General features: G+C 49.0%; 1 protein-coding gene across 3 annotated transcripts in view; it reads right to left on the reverse strand.

Annotated features, from left to right (window-relative positions):
- Positions 1 to 18,409, reverse strand: part of LOC309326347 (NXPE family member 3-like) — a 33,581-nt gene that overhangs the window by 1,572 nt on the left and 13,600 nt on the right. Inside the window, exons 1-5 of one of the 3 annotated variants that reach the window (XM_081834965.1) lie at positions 6,927 to 7,243; positions 6,646 to 6,798; positions 2,442 to 3,169; positions 1,068 to 1,141; positions 622 to 834 (exon numbers count right to left, since the gene is read on the reverse strand). In XM_081834965.1, the coding sequence (XP_081691091.1) occupies positions 622 to 834; positions 1,068 to 1,141; positions 2,442 to 3,169; positions 6,646 to 6,726 (1,096 nt within the window). In that variant the 5' untranslated portion in view covers positions 6,727 to 6,798; positions 6,927 to 7,243. Of the gene's footprint in view, positions 1 to 621; positions 835 to 1,067; positions 1,142 to 2,441; positions 3,170 to 6,645; positions 6,799 to 6,926; positions 7,244 to 18,409 lie in introns of those variants that run through there. The other 2 variants (XM_081834964.1, XM_081834963.1) reach the window with 2 other exon arrangements.

The following is an 18,409-nucleotide window of genomic DNA, read 5'->3' on the forward strand; positions in this document are numbered from 1 at the left end:
TTTTGGAATAAAAATCTACTCCCACCACACCAAACTTTTTCATTAATAAGAAATGTGTTGGAAAACCCAAGTTGGATTGTCCTCAGCATTTCTTGAGGCTCTTGCTCTCATTTGGAAAATATATCTATCCATATTCTGCAAATGCAAAAATTGATTTTGATGCTGTATTATACTATAATTTAAGTATTTCTCAAATTGCCCTTGAATCTTCTGCCACACTTGCTATCCTTTCCTGCTACCCCACTATGGCGCGCCACACCCTTTGAGAACCCGCTCGGTTAGAGTGTTGGACTCAGACCTTGGAGAGACCAGGGTTTGAAGAGTTGCTGTATAGCTCAGTTGGTAGAGCACAATAATCTTTCACTCAGGGTCATGGGTTCGAGACTCATGTTGGGTAAAATATAGTTCTTTGGCCCCTTCCCTGCTTCTCCTAGCCCCAGCCATCCATTCCTCCTCTTTCCACCCGGCATGACCAAATGGGACCTCCCCCGTACCCCCTACTCATTGTCCTCTTCCCTCCATTTCTTTTTGCCTGGTCTCCTCAGCTCAGCCCTGCCTCCGGTTCCACCTGAATGCCCAAAGTGTCCCCCCTGCCACTACCCCAGGGGAGCAGGCACTCACAAGGGATGAATCCCACCAGGAACTCCCACCACTGGCGCAGGGTGGAGTCTCCAACCATGTGGACGATCTTTCCTTTCAGGCAGCTGAGGGCCGAGTCTGGAGTAGTGAAGGGCCGACTGTAACACAGCAAGGAAACCCAGGTGTCCTCGTAGTAGAAGCCCGCTGGGTTGGTGGGGGCAAGGCCAGGGCGGCACGGCTGAGGGGGTGGCGTCACTGCAGGAAAGTGGGCAAAGGAGAGAGATGGTCAGCTCCCACCAGGCCCGAAAAGTGCCACTCTGTCCAAAGAGACAGGAATTCACCATTTCAAAAGGATGTCTCCGACATCCATTATCAAGTATTTCCAGCCAACTTGATTGACAGACTTGAACTATGTTAGAGAAATATGTGACCAGGTAATAAAGGGACCAGGGACCAGCAGGGGGCAACTGACCCCCCTGGCAACTCACCGATGGCCTGCTGGGGCTTGGACAGCACCTGGATAACAGGCACACTCCCTGGGATGGGTTGGTCTGTCACAGCCCTGTGTGGACAGAGAGAAATGAGAAGTGGGGGAGGGGAAGAGGGGGTCCTGCAGGTGCTGCTGCCTGGGCTGCGCTTCTCCTGGGAAACTCCTGGCTCTAGGGAAGAACAAAGGGCATCAAGGACCCCCAGAGCCCCTCCAGCAGCTGGTTCCGGCTACTGACTGACCGTGCTGGTGTGTCTCCCTCAGGCACCTTCACCTGCCTCCTCTCAGCCTTTCCTACCTACTGATTTTACACGAAAGGGTCACAGGATGGCTTTGGAGTCCGGGCCCAGAGAGACACTCTGCCGAAGCCGCCCAGGTGGCCCCTGGGAGATGGAGGGGCGCCTCCCCTCCCCTCCCCTCCCCTCCCTGCTCTTTGTTGTTTTTCTCCAAAAGATTCTGTTGGGGGTGGGGATATACAAAAAATAATATCAAATACATTTTGAGAATATCAAAGATAAAAGAAACAGATCTAAATAAAAACACAAACAAAAAATGAAAAAGAAAAATAGGAGGGAAAGAAAAGAAGAAAAAAGGAGAACTTCTGATTCTTTGTCTGTTGACTGCATATAAAAATTATTCAAAACATTAGAAAAGAACTGTGGAATTTTTAAAAATATATGATTACAGCAGAGAGAATCTTGTGGGGACAAAGATGGAAGTATTTATTATTGTTTAATATGGAGGTTGTTGAAGTTGCTGGAAACAAAGCTGATATGTCTGATTAGAGAAAAACGATTGCTAACGTTTATTAATAACAATAATTAGAGAACACCTTCCTTGTGTAAAAAGGAAAACGAATTAATCTGTGACATTTGTGTTGGAAGTTTCGGGAAATATTGCCAGTTGTAGGTCATTCTAGAGTGAATATTTTGAATACTTTCTTTTATGTAACTGACAGCCAAAAAATAAGAAGTCTTTTTTACTTTCCCTCTGTTTTCCTCTTTTCATTTCCCCCTTTCCTTTCCTTTTCTCTTTTTGTTTTCCTTTGGTGTTTTCTCTTCTCTTTCTCTCGCTGTTTGTTTTCATCTAAAAAAATTCCTTCCAGTAGCACCTTAAAGACCAACTAAGTTAGTTCTTGGTATGAGCTTTCGTGTGTGCATGCACGAATTGTTTTATTTTGTTTTGACTATGGCAGACCAACACGGCTACCTATCTGTAACTGTTTTCATCTAGTTTATTTTCTCTTACTCTGTTACGAAAATGCTTTAACAAAACCTTATTAAAAGCAGAAACAAAACCCCCACCTCTCTCTTTGAAAGACCTGTCTAACAAGCCTCCTGGGAGACTTGGCACCCTCCCCGCCGCCCCCCCTCACCTTGCAAAGAAAGCCTTCTCCCTGGGCGCCAGAACGCTTTTGTAGCGCCCCGACGAGTGGCGCACAAGGGCCGCGCAAGGGTGCGCCTGGGGCCGCACGCAGAACCAGCGCTCGCCGGTGCCCGGGTCCACGTACTGGCAGGCTGGCCCGGGCGGCGGGTGGACGTTGCACTCGGTCACCTCTTCCTTGCCCGGCTGGTCTGACTGCGCGAAGTAGCCGGAGAAGGCGACCGTGGAGGGCTGCGAGCGGCGGATGCGGCGCAACAGCGCCACGGCCTCGCTGGAGTGGGTGAGGCGCACCGCCACGCGCACGGCGCCCGCCCACAGCAGCGGGAAGGCCAGCGTGTAGGAGCCGTTGCCGTGGTCCTGCACCGTCCCGGCCGCGGCCGCCTTCAGCTCCGGCGAGTGCACCTTGGCGCGCACGAAGTCGCCCCCGTAGCGCTTGCGCCGCCCGGCGTGGTCGCGCGCCTCAAGGCGCACCAGCAGCGTGTCGCCCACCGTGTAGTTGCGCAGGGCGCGCAGGAGCGCGTAGCCGCTCTTCTCCGGGCTGGTGGAGCTGGCGAACGCCACGTCGGCGGCCTCGGCGGGAGCCGGCCACGCGATCAGCTGGAGCAGCGCCTGCATCTCGCGGGCGTCTGGGGAGGGCATCGGGGCCGGGCGGGGGTCGCGCGCGGGCGGGGGCGCCGACTGGGCCCGGGGCTCCTCGGTGGCGATGATGTAGTACAGCACCTGCGGAGACCAAAGGAGAGCCGTCAGGCGGGCAGCAGAGCGGCGGAAGAGCCTGTGGCTGCTGGCTCTAGGGTGCCTCGAAGGAAAACTCGCGAGCAGGCTCCAAGCGCAGGGCAGTCTCCTGGCAGGGCTGGCACCCAGAAGCATAGCTGCCTCTGTAGAGTGCCACGCTTAGTCTTTGTGGCCAGGAGCCATCGCGAGCATATTTTAAAGAGGTCTAGAAAGGGAGAACCCCCCTCTTTTCCCAGCCCCCACCCTCGAAGATGATGGTGGTGGTGAATTAAATTTGTATACCGCCCTTCACCCATAGATCTCAGGGCGGTTCACAGCATAAACATGGCCATTCACATCCTGCCCCGGGTCTTTCCGCGCTCCCCACGATGCCCGCTGGCTACCGAGGAGAGACCCCAGACCCGGGCTTTGCGCAGGGGGGTGTCTATTCCCTCTGTGCGCCAGGTGCCTCCAGTGAGGCTGAAGGGCAGATGGATGGCTGCTCCTGACAGATTTGGATTTTTATGACTTTTTTGTATTAGGCTTCTGCATTCTGGCCATCTTTTAGCGCAGTGTTTCTCAACTGGGGGCCATATGGCTCCCTGGGCTGGGCCCTCCCCCCAGGATATTCCAAGGGGGCCACAGATGAAAATCGTGTAAATGGGGCGGGTACGGCACGAGACTGGGGGGGGGGGCAGAGAGAGAAGTGAGAAGTGAAGAAAACAGAAGTGACCTAGAGAAATAAAGAAGAAAAAGACGTTGCTGTTTCTTTGCAAGAAGTGCTGCTAGAGCTGCAGAACGAAGTAGCAGCCAGAGTAACTTTCAGTCAAGAAAAACACCGTTTTTGGATAAAGTGTGCAATATCTTTAAAGTTTCCACAGCTTTGGGATAAAGCAAAATTGTTTTAGTGGCGTTTCCTACGTCTTACTTAGTAGAAGAAGGTTTCTACCTGGCTTGAGCAGTCTGAAGGGCGGGAGGGGGGCAGCAGAGCGTAGAGGAGAGGGTCCCTGCCTAACCCTTTCCCACCAGCCATTATCCAACTCAATATTATTCCAGGCTGACCCTGTTTCTCCTTAGCCCCGGGAAGCCATGAGTCAAGAGAGAAGCAAGAAGAGAGGAAAGCTGAGCTCCCTCAAGGTTCAGCGGACCCCCCCAACCCTGAGGATGGGACCCTTCCCCAGCCCACTGGGACCCCAAGCCCTGCAGGAAGTAGGGGCAGGGCAGAGGGGGGCAGGGCATCTCCTGGTTAAGCTCCGCTGGTGCCCTTTTGGGGTGAGTGAACCATGGAAGGCAGGGAGGTGCAATCCAAACATCTGAGGCTGAGGTGCGGCTCCGGAAGTGGAAGGAGCATCCATCATACTCCCAACAACCGCTTATTATATTTGCTGCAACCCAGCAGGAACAGAGTCTTCCAAGAAGGATCTGGGAAGAGCCAAAGGGAAGGAGGGGAGGGGAGTGCCCGGAGGCAGAGGCCCTGCTAACACACACACACACACACACAAAAACTTCCCAGTTTCCTTTGGGGGAGGGAGCAAGAGACATTTTCTCTCAAAAAAATGACCCTGCACAAGAAGCTACTGTAAGGAAGTTTTTGATTTTATTTTTAAAGCAAAGCTACCTTTTCCCTTTTTAATCTTAACTCCCAATTTGGACTGCTCTTACTTTGCTCCTCACACACACCAAACACACAGCAACACCCATCAATTCTGCAAGTCCTCTTCCTACAGAGGGAGAGGGAAAGCAGGGGGACAAATCCCCTCCTCCAAGCTCCAAATCCAGCAGGGATTCTGAGGGCAAACCAAACCACTGCAGAGTGCGTTTGACCCCAAAGGAAGAGGTTTAAGTAACTTCTGCCAATTTAGATAGAGGCACCACACGACTCCCCTCAAAGATTCCTGGATTTTGTTTGGGTGAGGGGAAATCTGGTCCAGTTGGGGGTGAACTATGGCTCCCAGGATCCTTGGGGGGAAGCCGTGTCCCTTAAATGTGCGCATCCAGAACCCTGGCTGAGAAGGGCTGGAGGGGGAGATTAAGCAGCACTTCCCTCTCATCTCCACCAGTCAGTCAAGCTTTTTGCATTTCCCCCCTCCCCACCCAAGTGGCCAGCAAAGCACAAGGTCCCCAGAAGACCACCCAGCCCAACCCCTTTCCCTGAGAGATGGGCTCTTCCACATCTCATTCCCTTTGGCACCCAGCTCACTTGCCCCTGAAACATTATTGAGCAAAATGTGAGCACTCCAGGCAAACCAAGAGGCAGCTCATAGAATCATAGAATCGTAGAACTGGAAGGGACCCCGAGGGTCATCTGGTCTGTAAGGAATAAAAATGTCTCTTTTTCATAAAAAAGGTCAAAAGGCCTCCAATAGTTGCAGCTTCTGAGCAGAATGTAGCAACAACTCAGAAACCATAGACTCGCTTGGGGACTTATCTTTACTGGCTTGGGGTTAGAATGCCAGAAAACAGGGTGGCTTACTGCTGGAATGTGGTTTAGACACTTCAGCAGGGTAGAACTGGATAGAAATCATGTGCGCCTAAGGGGTGGTCAGGATGTGGCTTCATCGCTTGGATAAATGCATGAGAACACACTTCCTTATTTGGTTAAAAGTAATTAAGAGTGATGGTCCCTGGATTTAGAGGGATGGGAGATGTCAATAGGGGCAGAGAGTTTAATATTTTAATTAGGTGGTCCTGATAAGACTGTAACCCCTGTGTGCCTCCACCCAATGGGGAACAGGTGATATAAACTTGTGTTTTACTAAGCTGGGGTGTGCCTGCTTTTGGGACACCCAAATCTTGAAAGAAACGTACATGTAATCAATAAACTAACTTTTTGCTGCTTCACCAATTTTGCTCAAATTTTTATTTAAAGGTCCCAGGACGCAGAGTCTTGGGGCCGGTGTTTTATATCTCACATAGTCCAACCCCCTGCAATGCAGGAATCTCAACTACAGCATCCAAGACGGATAGCCAGACACCTCTGCTTAAAAACCTCAAAGGAAGGAGAGACACCCCCCCCCCGAATGGGTCTTTTGTAAGTTCTTGTGGGAACTTCAGGATGGGACCCCACCCCACCCCGGTCAGGTTGCATGTCTGTCTGAGACTGTCTGGCTTGATGGCGAATGCAAGTAGTGGGGCTGAGTAAGGACAGACCAGGAACAGGCCCCACAGAGGCAAGATGTCCACTCTTGATCCACATCGCCATTCCTTTTCAATCACATGCACACCCCAAAGTCAACCCCACTGAGCCCTCCCCACTCCCTGCAGGGGCTTTTTAGTTGGGGGCAACATGGCTTAGCCCAGTGACCAGCAGCAGCCCCAGGAGATGCACAAACCACCACGATGCTCCCCCCCCAAAACACCCACCAGCCCCCCGAAAGACTGCATCCTCCCAAAGGGCTCCATTCAGCTTTTACCCCCCCCCCACCCAGGCCTGGTATTTTTAGAGAGCATGTTACTCCCCCAGTCAACCTGCCCCCTTGACTCACCACCAGCAGGAGGGTTAGTCCAAAGCAGAAAAAAGCAGCTGGTCGGCAGCCCCCAGAAGTCTTCTTGGCCAGGTGCCTCATAGCTTCCTCTGCAGAACGGTCTGTGCTGACAGGGCACTAAGGTGGCTCACCCTCAAAGAGGCCAAGCGCAACCTGCGAGGGGCAGAGAGCAGCCCAGGTGAAGGGAGGAAGGGAGTGGAGCAGTGAAGCCCTGGGTCCAGGGACATGCCTGTCTCCCGCTCTGGACCTTGCTGTGGGACTCTGACAGCCAGGCCACAGACCTTGAGAGGAGGACTCTCCCTTCCTGCACTGGTTCTCCACCTCAATGGCCGCCTGCCAGGGAAGGGACTTCTGCAAGCAGATCTCCTCCTCCAGGGCCTCCTCAGAGGCCCCTTCCCAGCCCCATCTCTGGTGCCATCACAGCAACTGAGGCAGAGCCCATGGAGGAGGAGCAAGAAGAGGAGGAAGGCCCCAATATTGTCTGCAGGGCAAGCAACTCTGAACAGTTGCAGAAGGGGCGGAGGAGGAGAGGGTGTCTCCTCCTGGACTGCCTTCTCAAAAGGAGCACCTGAGGAGCAAAGCTCCATTTTCCAGGGAACGGGAAAGCCACTCCTCTGGCTGGGCAGGCAGCCACATGAGTCAATGTTGTACATAAGTAGCCAGGGCTCACCTCCTGTGGACCTCATTATTATTATTATTATTATTATTAATAATAATAATAATAATAATAATAATAATAATAATAATAATATATTATGTTTATATATTAATCTCTGAGAGGCAGGTTGGGCTGAGAGGTAGAGACTGGCTTCATGTGAGGATTTGAACCCTGAGCTGTGTGGTAATCCCCCCTCTTGCTGTGGGTGGGGGCGGGGGGGGGCAGAGAGAGAGAGAGAGGCCAGCAGATGCAGTTAGGAGTTAGGCTTGGCAGAAATTCAAATAAAAGCAAGAAACCTCAGAAATAATTTTCTGACAGGAAGAGCTATTCAACAATAGAACAGACTTCTTCAGGAAATTGTGGACTCTCCTTCCAGGAATTTTAAGCAGAGGCTGGATGGCCCATCTGGATGCTTGAGTTGAGATTCCTGCATTGCAGGGTTGGACTAGATGACCCTTGGGGGACCCATCCAAATCTATGATTCTATGATTTTAGGACCCATTAAAACAAGCTGTTTTTAAAACCAGCATATCCCACATAAAAGGGGGGGCTGTGGACTTGGTCTGGCATTCTGGGGCATCCTCAAAGCGTATCTGTCCTGGCAATGCTTGGATAGTGGCCCTGGTCCAAAATACCAGGATCAAGGCAGGTTTTTAATGTAGGTAATAAAAGGGACAGGCTGGCAGAGCAGATGTCTTGCATGCAAGAGGTCTCGGGTTCAGTCCCTGGTGTGTCTACGGAAAGCCCTCTAGAGAGCTGCTGCTGCCCGTCAGTGAAACTGATACTGAGCTAGAAAGAACCATGGAATTGGGAGGTGGAAGGCCATCTAGTCTAACCCCCTGCAATGCAGGATTCAAGATCGCCTGTCTCTGCACAAGGCAGCTCATGCCTACAGCCTCACCTCCAACAGGAGATCTTCCAAGAGGAAGAAATGAGTTGTTTGAGGAGGGATCAGTTTTATACTACCTGTATTTAAGAATCCTTTAAGTGGATTGCAGTGTACAGTGAAAATATCGCATAACAAAATATATAATAGAAGTAAACACATACATAGCAGTTTGAAAGCAAATCTTTAAAAGATCAGATCACACAAATTCAGTCTGGATCGTAAAACAGCTAAGTCACACTTCAGAGGAGGCTCCGTCAGAGAGAAAAGGTGTCTGAGGAAGCTTCTGGAAGCAAGAGCACCAGTTCAGTCAGGAGAGGGTTGCCGGCGGCTGGAGCCACAGCACGAAAGCCCCAATTTCTAGCTAAGAACATAAGAAGAGCCTGCTGGGTGCTATGTGAAGAACTGACAGTAAATTCCAGGGAAAGGGATAACTCTGGAAAATGTCAAGATTTCAGGTGGCCCCTTCCAAAGTCACTCATTTAATTGTGGATAATGAAATCAAACACCAACTGCCTCCTTTATCAAGCGGCATCTCTGTATTGTTGCAATTTAATCAGGGACTTGCAAGCTTTTGAGCATTAACCCTGAATGACGAATCCAGCTCTTCTTAGCTGTTGGCGATGAGCCCAAAGAACCCGCCTTGTGGCAGGTGCTAAGCATCCTCTGCGCTGCGCAATCCTGTGTGTGCTGAAGGCAAGCCCTGCCAGACGCAGCAGGACTTGCTCCCAAGAAAGTGCACATTGGACTGAAGTCAGGAGGTGTAACATTTCCTCCTGGGCCTCTAACAGCAGCCGGCTTGGCAGAAATTCAACAGCTGAAGCTCTTCATGTCAGTGTGGTGGGGAGGGGAGCAACTTCCAACCTGAGTGTCTTGCATCATGATCTCCGCTAGGACCCCAAATTCTTGTTCCTGGTTGGTCATCGCCAATTCAGACCCTGTTCACATCTATATGAGGGTCAAATTTTTTGCTCTGGTGTGCATGCACTGCACGGTCTGCATTTGCCATTTGACTCCCAATTCACCCGGTTTGGAGCTATTCATTGGGAGGACGGTCCATTTATTCCTGGTCTCTGCTTCCCATGAAAAACTTTTTGAAAGCCTAAAGACCATTGCTATTTTTCTAGAAAAAGAGGTCTGGAACTCACTCTGAATGCGTCCCTTATTATCTTATAATGGCAATGGCGCCCACCTGAGAGGTGCTGGAGCTGAGTTCTGGGTGAAAGAAAGCCCTGCTAAAGACAACGTTGACAGAACCACCTCTGCCAGTATACTTGTTGACACATCAAAGAACTTCAAAAGGTTTGCAGGACAGGACTTTCCAGGCAGAGGCCAAACTGGCTCTGCTTCAGCAAGGCTTGTTCTTCTATAATAATGCTTTCCATCAGTTTTCTCTGGACAGTCATTAAGCTAACAAGCCTGTAATTTCCAAAAGCCCCACCCATGGATCCCTTTTGAAATATGGTGTTACACTGGCCACTTCCCAGTCCTCAGTGATGGAGGCTGATCTGAGGGGCCAGTCGTACATTTTTGTTTTTTTAAAAAGCAGCAATTTTGCATCTGAGTTCTTTGGAGTGGATGCCATCCAGGCACAGGGATTCATCGGTGTCTATTTTGTCCATCAAGTCTAGGACCCAGTCCTTTGCCAACACCATCTGCCTCAGCTCCTCAGGCTCCCTTCCTGCAACAGGGACTTTGGGATAGGGACCTGTCTGGCAGCTGTGCATCAGCTGAGCTAGAAAAGAGGGAGCAGTTGTTCAAAAATATCACTAAGATCTTAAACTGCCACATTATCCCAGTTTCTCAGTTTTAGCACTTTTACCTACATCTGATGAGGGTAACCAAAATCTGCATTGTAAAGACTTGAAAGAGCACCTGCTTATAGCGGTTAGGACCACCGCTAGAGTTTTGGGAAAAACTAGATGGGGCCAATTTTACTACTTGGTACACTGAAGCATGGGAGATTGCCCTGCTGGGAAAACTAACTGATAAGCTGAGAGTCCTCAGGGTCAAAGGAAAAAAGGACTATTTCGTACCTGTTTGGTCTGACTTAATTCATTTTTTAAGCAAAGAGGAATATATTCGAAGACCCACAAGTGAATCTGGCTGATACAGTGACTTTGGGCATAGCAAGGGAAGGTAACTTTGCATTCTTCAGTAAATAATTACAGTCCCTCCCTTCTGCACATTCACATGCCTTTAGTTTATTTATTTTGGTTTTATTCCATGAGGCCTCCCCCCCCCCCCAGCTTTGCCTCTCCGCACTACGAGGCAAAGACAAAGAGCCACCGCTGCACATTACCAAATGTAACAATTCACTGATAAATGTATCTATGTACTGGCTCAACAGGAAAACTTGAAATTCATATAAAATTCATATGAAATCACTATAGTTATGGATTTACACCATTCCAACATTGTTCTAATCAGAAGGAAAATGGCTACCAGAGGAGAAGCTTGGGATATGGCATGGGACAGCCATAATGCCTGAAGTGTGAGACCACATACTCAACAGACCACTCCCTGGGTGATAATTGCTGACATTCTGGTACCTGAGTGGCAGACAGGTATTCATTCCGAGCCCAACAGCACATCCAACCTCAATGGATTGCACTGGGAAAAAGGAACATGTAAATACTTACCTTTGTTTTACCTAAAGGGTGTGTTAAAACCTGGGGGGGGGGGCAGCTAAATGACTTCCCCAAAATCCCAAGTCCCCACCACAGCCTCTAAAAAGTAGTGTATAAAACTGTAGCAATAAGTGGATTGTATTGTAGTGTTTCCCCTGACTATCCAATATAGAATCAAATAATCACCAAAATTCAACAGTTTGCCCCATTTCCTTGGTTCCAATGGCTAATGACTCCTCTGGAAGTGGGGAATCCAGGGCTTCCCCAGCCTCCAAAATCCCTGAGGCATAGAGTCACTTACACCTCCCACCTCACAAGGGAAAAGATAACAATGGACCAGACAGATATCCCTTGATGAAATTTGCAGAAGCCAGGTGTTCACAAAGCCCATCTTCAGGAAAGGATAGGTCTAAATAGTTTTATTGAATAATGGACTCCTGTTACCATGCAAGATTCCCTCCTTCTTGGTGACTGTTACGGTAAAATCTGGGTGCGAGGCTGCTCTGCCACCCAGCTCGTCGGACTAAGTCCGCGGGTCCCTGCGGAGGAAAATGAGCTCGGCCGGAGACAGGAGCAAGCAGCAGAAGATCCAAGTTTATTGCGCAACAGGTTCAAGGCGAGATTGAACAGTGAGAAAGGGGTGACATAAACTTTTGAAACTTCCCTCCATGTCCCAGAATACAGTGCAAAATACGTCCCAGTTACATCATGAATACATTAAGAAGAGGTTGGGTTACACAGATTACATCATGAATACATTAAGAAGAGGTTGGGTTACACGGATTAACATATGGAGGAGGGAGGGGGAATATGCAGAGTTGGAGATATGCGCAGATAAACACTTCCTGAGTACCGGTGATGAGAAGACAATGGTCCAAATATGTATAGTCTGCCACCTGGCATTGCCCGGAGGAAAGGCTTGGCAGAGTGATTTGACAGGATTAGGGTCTTGACACCTTGCTTGAGGGATTATGCTTGAGGGGAGGTGTGATGGAGTCCTAGAGAAATTGAGCAAATTGGCACATTGATTTTCTATGAATTTTATAGATTTTAGTCCCTTTTGACATTGACAATTGGAAATAAATTGATATATTGTAGCGAAGAAGAAGGTGAAGAAGACATGCCCCCCCCTTCCGTATCAGTGACACATTGGTGATGTATTGATGACGTATCTGGAAATGTGTTATGGGAAGTGAGGGAAGGTCTTAAAGGTTCATGCAACCCCATGCTTGGGGTTCCTACTCTCTGTGTGTTTGGACTTTGTTGCAACAACAAGGATTAGGTCTGCTGACCGCTGATTTGCTTCTTTACTTGGCTGGAGATTCCTTCTTTTGCTGACAAGGAGAGCTGGGCAGTAGAGTAAACCTGCTCCCAGAATTTTTCCATAACAGGTAGGAGGTAGAGGTCATGTGAGGAACAGGGCAAGCCTGGTGCTCAGGTTTCTGCCAGAAGACACTCCCAATTCATGACACAGTTATGACAAATGTATGGTGGTGTCATGAGAAAAAACTGCTCCTTTTCCCTTATAGGGTACCCAAGAGCCCATACAGAGTCCCTTTGTAGGTTCTCTATTGGTAGGAGAAAAAAACAGAGACCAACCAGAGAATATTGAGAAGCAAAGCAGCTAGTAAGCCTGATCTTTGTTAAAGCTGTTGCAACAGGGTGCCCCCCCACACGCAGGAGGGAGGAGGGACCCAGAACAAAGGTGTGCCCGCCCTTATATAGACTTTTTAAATTGCCCACCCTCAAACTCCAGACCACCCCCAGAAACATCATACATACATAACAGAAGGGGTGTAGCCCAGGACCACCTCCCCCAATACATCATACATACATCACAGGGGGCGGCCTAAAACAGAATCCTGAGTGTGTTGTTTATTTCCTGTCTGCCATTTACCTGATTGCATTATCTGGGTTTTGGCCACTCATTTGTTATTTTAACTACTTAATTCCTGAACCCAGGTCACAGGCTCACCCTATTCACACCTTAAATGTGCCCTTAAGGCAGGATTTGTGAGCACAGAGACAATGGGGAGATTTCCCATTTTGTTTGACCTTGCAGAGAAATATTTGAGGTCATTTTGGGAGACAGAAAATGGTTTCAGGACTTTTCTGTGGGTTTCAGACATGTGATTTACAATGTTACGGTAAAATCCGGGTGCGAGACTGCTCTGCCACCCAGCTCGTCAGACTAAGTCCACGGGTCCCTGCGGAGGAAAATGAGCGCAGCCGGAGACAGGAGCAAGATGCAGAATCATAGAATCATAGAATCATAGAGTTGGAAGAGACCACAAGGGCCATCGAGTCCAACCCCCTGCCAAGCAGGAAACACCATCAGAGCACTCCTGACATATGGTTGTCAAGCCTCTGCTTAAAGACCTCCAAAGAAGGAGACTCTACCGCACTCCTTGGCAGCAAATTCCACTGTCGAACAGCTCTTACTGTCAGGAAGCTCTTCCTAATGTTTAGGTGGAATCTTCTTTCTTGTAGTTTGGAACCATTGCTCCGTGTCCGCTTCTCTGGAGCAGCAGAAAACAACCTTTCTCCCTCCTCTATGTGACATCCTTTTAGATATTTGAACATGGCTATCATATCACCCCTTAACCTCCTCTTCTCCAGGCTAAACATGCCCAGCTCCCTTAGCCATTTCCAGGCATCATTTCCAGGCCTTTGACCATTTTGGTTGCCCTCCTTTCCAGGCATCATTTCCAGGCCTTTGACCATTTTGGTTGCCCTCCTTTCCAGGCATCATTTCCAGGCCTTTGACCATTTTGGTTGCCCTCCTCTGGACACGTTCCAGTTTGTCAGTGTCCTTCTTGAACTGTGGTGCCCAGAACTGGACACAGTACTCCAGGTGAGGTCTGACCAGAGCAGAATACAGTGGCATTATTACTTCCCTTGATCTAGATGCTATACTCCTATTGATGCAGCCCAGAACTGCATTGGCTTTTTTAGCTGCCGCGTCACACTGTTGGCTCATGTCAAGTTTGTGGTCAACCAAGACTCCTAGATCCTTTTCACATGTACTGCTCTCAAGCCAGGTGTCACCCATCTTGTATTTGTGCCTCTCATTTTTTTTGCCCAAGTGCAATACTTTACATTTCTCCCTGTTAAAATTCATCTTGTTTGTTTTGGCCCAGTTCTCTAATCTGTCAAGGTCGTTTTGAAGTGTGATCCTGTCCTCTGGGGTGTTAGCCACCCCTCCCAGTTTGGTGTCATCTGCAAATTTGATCAGGATGCCCTTGAGTCCATCATCCAAGTCATTGATAAAGATGTTGAATAAGACCGGGCCCAAGACAGAACCCTGTGGCACCCCACTAGTCACTCTTCTCCAGGATGAAGAGGAACCATTGATGAGCACCCTTTGGGTTTGGTCAGTCAGCCAGTTACAAATCCACTGAGTGGTAGCATAGTCAAGTCCGCATTTTACCAGCTTCTTTACAAGAATATCATGGGGCACCTTGTCAAATGCCTTGCTGAAATCAAGGTAGGCGACATCCACTGCGTTCCCTTCATCTACCAGGCTTGTAATTCTGTCAAAAAATGAGATCAGGTTAGTCTGACATGACTTATTTTTCAGAAATCCATGCTGACTATTGGTGATCACAGTATTCCTTTCTAGGTGCTCGCAGACTGTTTGCTTAATGATCTGCTCCAGAATCTTCCCTGGTATTGATGTCAGACTGACTGGGCGGTAATTATTTGGGTCCTCTCTTTTCCCCTTTTTGAAAATAGGGACAACATTTGCCCTCCTCCAGTCTGCTGGGACTTCGCCTGTTCTCCAGGAATTCTCAAAGATGACTGCCAGTGGTTCTGAGATCACATCTGCCAGTTCTTTTAATACTCTTGGATGCAGTTCATCTGGCCCTGGAGACTTGAATACATCTAAACTAGCCAAGTATTCTTGTACTATCTCCTTAGTTATTCTAGGCTGTGTTTCCTCTGCTGAATCATTTGCTCCAAATTCTTCAGGTCGGGCATTGTTTTCTTTATCGGAGAAGACTGAGGCAAAGAAGGCACTGAGGAGTTCAGCCCTTTCTGTGTCCCCTGTTTGCATTTCACCATCTTCTCCTCTGAGTGACTCCACTGTTTCTTTGTTCTTCCTTTTGCTACGAACATACCCATAAAAGCCATTTTTGTTGCTTTTAACCTCTCTAGCAAGCCTGAGTTCATTCTGTGCTTTAGCTTTTCTGACTTTGTGTCTACATGTGCTGGCTATTTGTTTGAATTCCTCTTTGGTGGTTTCCCCCCTTTCCCATTTTTTGTACACATCCTTTTTTAATCTTAACTCAGTTAAAAGTTCTTTAGATAGCCACGCTGGCTTCTTTAGGCTCCTTCCATGTTTCCGTCTCATTGGTATTGCCTGAAGTTGTGCTTTTACTATCTCCCTCTTAACAAACTCCCAGCCATCATGAACTCCCTTCCCTTTTAGTATTACTGTCCATGCGATCTCACCCAGCACTTCACTAAGTTTTATGAAGTCGGCTTTCTTAAAGTCAAGAAATTGAGTCCTAGTGTGCTTGGCTGCTCCTTTCCGCTGTATAGTAAACTTCAGAAAAGCATGATCACTCGCGCCTATTGATCCTTCCACTTCTACCCCACTAACCAGGTCATCCACATTGGTTAGGACCAGATCTAAAATGGCTGTTCCTCTTGTTGCTTCTCCCACTTTCTGGACAACGAAGTTGTCTGCAAGGCCAGTGAGGAATCTGTTTGACCTTATGCTCTTGGCTGAGTTTGACATCCAGCAAATATCCGGGTAATTGAAGTCCCCCATTACTACTATCTCCCTTCCTTTTGCATGCTTGGCCATCTGTTCCAGGAAGGCATCATCTATGTCCTCCGTTTGGCTTGGGGATCTATAGTAAACTCCCACAATGAGGTCCCTGTTATTCTTCTCTCCCTTAATTTTGACCCAAATGCTCTCACTTTGGCTTTGAGGTTCTAAATCTTGGATCTCTTCACAGGTATACACATCCCTGACATATAAAGCCACTCCTCCTCCTTTCTTGTCTGGTCTGTTTCTCTGAAATAGATTGTATCCCTCCATTATTACATTCCAGTCATGGGACTTATCCCACCAGGTTTCAGTGATGCCTATTATGTCATATTTAGTTTGCTGTACCAAGAGCTCAAGCTCATCTTGTTTATTTCCCATGCTTTGCGCATTAGTGTACAGACATTGAAGTCCATTAATCATTCCCCCGTGTCTCTTATTTAAGGATTTTTCCTCCCACCACTAGGTCTGCGTGCTGTTTCCTCCATTTGGTCTATGACATTTGGATGATCATGTTCATCAATTGATAGACTCCTACCTTCAGGAGCACTGTCTCCCTCCCCCACATTAGTCAGTTTAAAGCCCTCCTGATGAGGTTTCTGAGATTTTTGGCAAAAACATTGGCAAAAACATTGCCTCCCAACCATTGTGAGGTGCAGCCCATCGCTTGCCAGAAGTCCATCTTCAAGAAACTGCAGTCCGTGATCTAAGAATCCAAACCGTTCCTGTTTACACCATTTGCGAAGCCAGCTGTTCACTTCCACTATTTTCCCCTCTCTCCCTGGGCCACGTCGTTCAACTGGGAGGACAGATGAGATGACAATTTGTGCATTTAATTGCTTCAATTTCCTGCCCAGAGCCTCATAGTCTCTTTTGATCTTCTGGAGGCTATTGCTTGCAGTGTCATTGGTTCCCACATGAACCAAGAGGAAGGGGTATTTGTCAGTGGGTTTTATGATTCCTTGCAGTTGTTCAGTTACATCTTGGATCTTAGCCCCGGGGAGACAGCACACTTCCCAAGACATCTTGTCAGGCCCACAGATCACTGCTTCTGTTCCCCTCAGTAGGGAATCCCCTATCACCACTACACGCCTCCTCTTAGGTCAGCTTGGCTGCCCTCCTCCACACACATCCCAGCTGGTCAACATCCTTCTTAAATTGTGGTGCCCAGAACTGGACACAGTATTCCAGAGTCTCCAAGTGTCCCTATTTTCCAGGGACATCCCTGATTTAACAGTTCCCAGTTTCTGATTTAATCCCGGAATGTCCCACTTTTCCTTAAGATGTCCGTCCCTAATTTCATTGGAGAAAAGTTGGAGGGTATGGAGTTATCTGACCCCCCAAGCTGTCTGAAGGCAATCCTGTATAGGGAAGGGGCTTTTTTTAGTATTAAACGTTTTATTATGTGTCAGGGCTCCCTCTAGGTCCCAGCTCACAGAGGACCAACGCCAGGCTGATATTATGTACAAAAGTCTTTATTGAAGTATAATTTCCATTTTAAAGCCAGAGCGTGCAGCCCTACGTCTAGACTCTACATCGGCGAAGTCCCCTCTGAGTCACTGCCCCTTCCGCACCAGTTTAAGATCCTAGCCCGGCTCCACCGCCTGCACTGTTCCTTCCTCCTCTGGGTCCTTCTGCCCCCTGGGGTTTCCTCCCTCCTGGACTCTTCTGACGCTGACCCCCCTGATTCTTGCCCTTCCTTCCGGCGGGCTTTGGGACCTGGCTCCCTATCCAGGCTACCTGCTGTGCCGCTCGCCTGTACATTTGAACTTGGCGCGCGCGCCCAGCCGGTGACTTTCCTCTTGACCGTTTCCCCGCTCTCCGGTGGAGGCGTGGCCAATCCTGACTCATCTCCTCCCTCTGGTGGTGGGAAGACTGGTCCCGATGCCTGGGACTCCTCCCCCCCACTACGCTCTGGTGGGGACGCTGGTCCTGATTTCCAACTGCTGCTCAGGGAGTCCTCGGTGGCCCCTTCCTTCTGGGGTTTCCCCCTTGGCACCCTCCTTGCCCTGGCCATCGGCGCTCCTCTCTGTGAATCTTCCGATTCGCTGGAGAGACTCGTGGACTCTCTCTGACCACTGTCACTGCCTACACCCCCCTCGTATTCCTCCTCCTCACTCTCCATTTGCTCCTTCTCCTGTGTCTCTGCTCCTGAACCCCTGACATTATGTTTTTATATATGTTGGAAGCTGCCCAGAGTGGCTGGGGCAACCCAGTATGATGTCTGGGGTATAAATAGTAAAAATATCATTAAGGGACTTCCGGGTTAGCGCCATCGGTGAATAGCGGAGTTCCTCCGACTGGAGGAGCGGGCTCCGTGAAAGTTGGGTCTTCCCACCGCGGCGAAGGTGGGGGCCCGCTAGAAACCCCAGGCGGAGGAGCCTGGGGACGTGGGATTCGGCAGAGCGCCAAGAGCGCCTCCCCTACTCGCCGGGAAACCCCTTTTCGGGGCTCCGGAGTGAAGTGGGGTGAGCAGCGCGGTGCATCGAACCGACTGCTACTTTCACGGAGGGAAGCCGCGCAGCCATCACCGGAGGGCGCTGACTGTTTCCTGATGATAATTGGACTCAAAAAATACCCGTGAGTAAAAATGGAAGATTTGATTAAGAAAACTACAAAATTTAGGAATTAGGTACGAAGCGGGAAGGTCTAAACAGGAAGTCCGCCTTCCGCTTTGTAAATAGACTGAAGCAAAGATCTTATAAGCTAACTAGCCTGGAAAATTGACTTAAAGACTGAAATTTCCTGCATTCATAAACAACAAAACCCCCCTTGACAGCAGGGGAAAAGGGGGAAAATCTCCGATTTCCTAA

Source organism: Podarcis erhardii (assembly GCF_964252035.2).
Source record: "Podarcis erhardii genome assembly, chromosome: 13".
Taxonomy (NCBI): domain Eukaryota; kingdom Metazoa; phylum Chordata; class Lepidosauria; order Squamata; family Lacertidae; genus Podarcis; species Podarcis erhardii.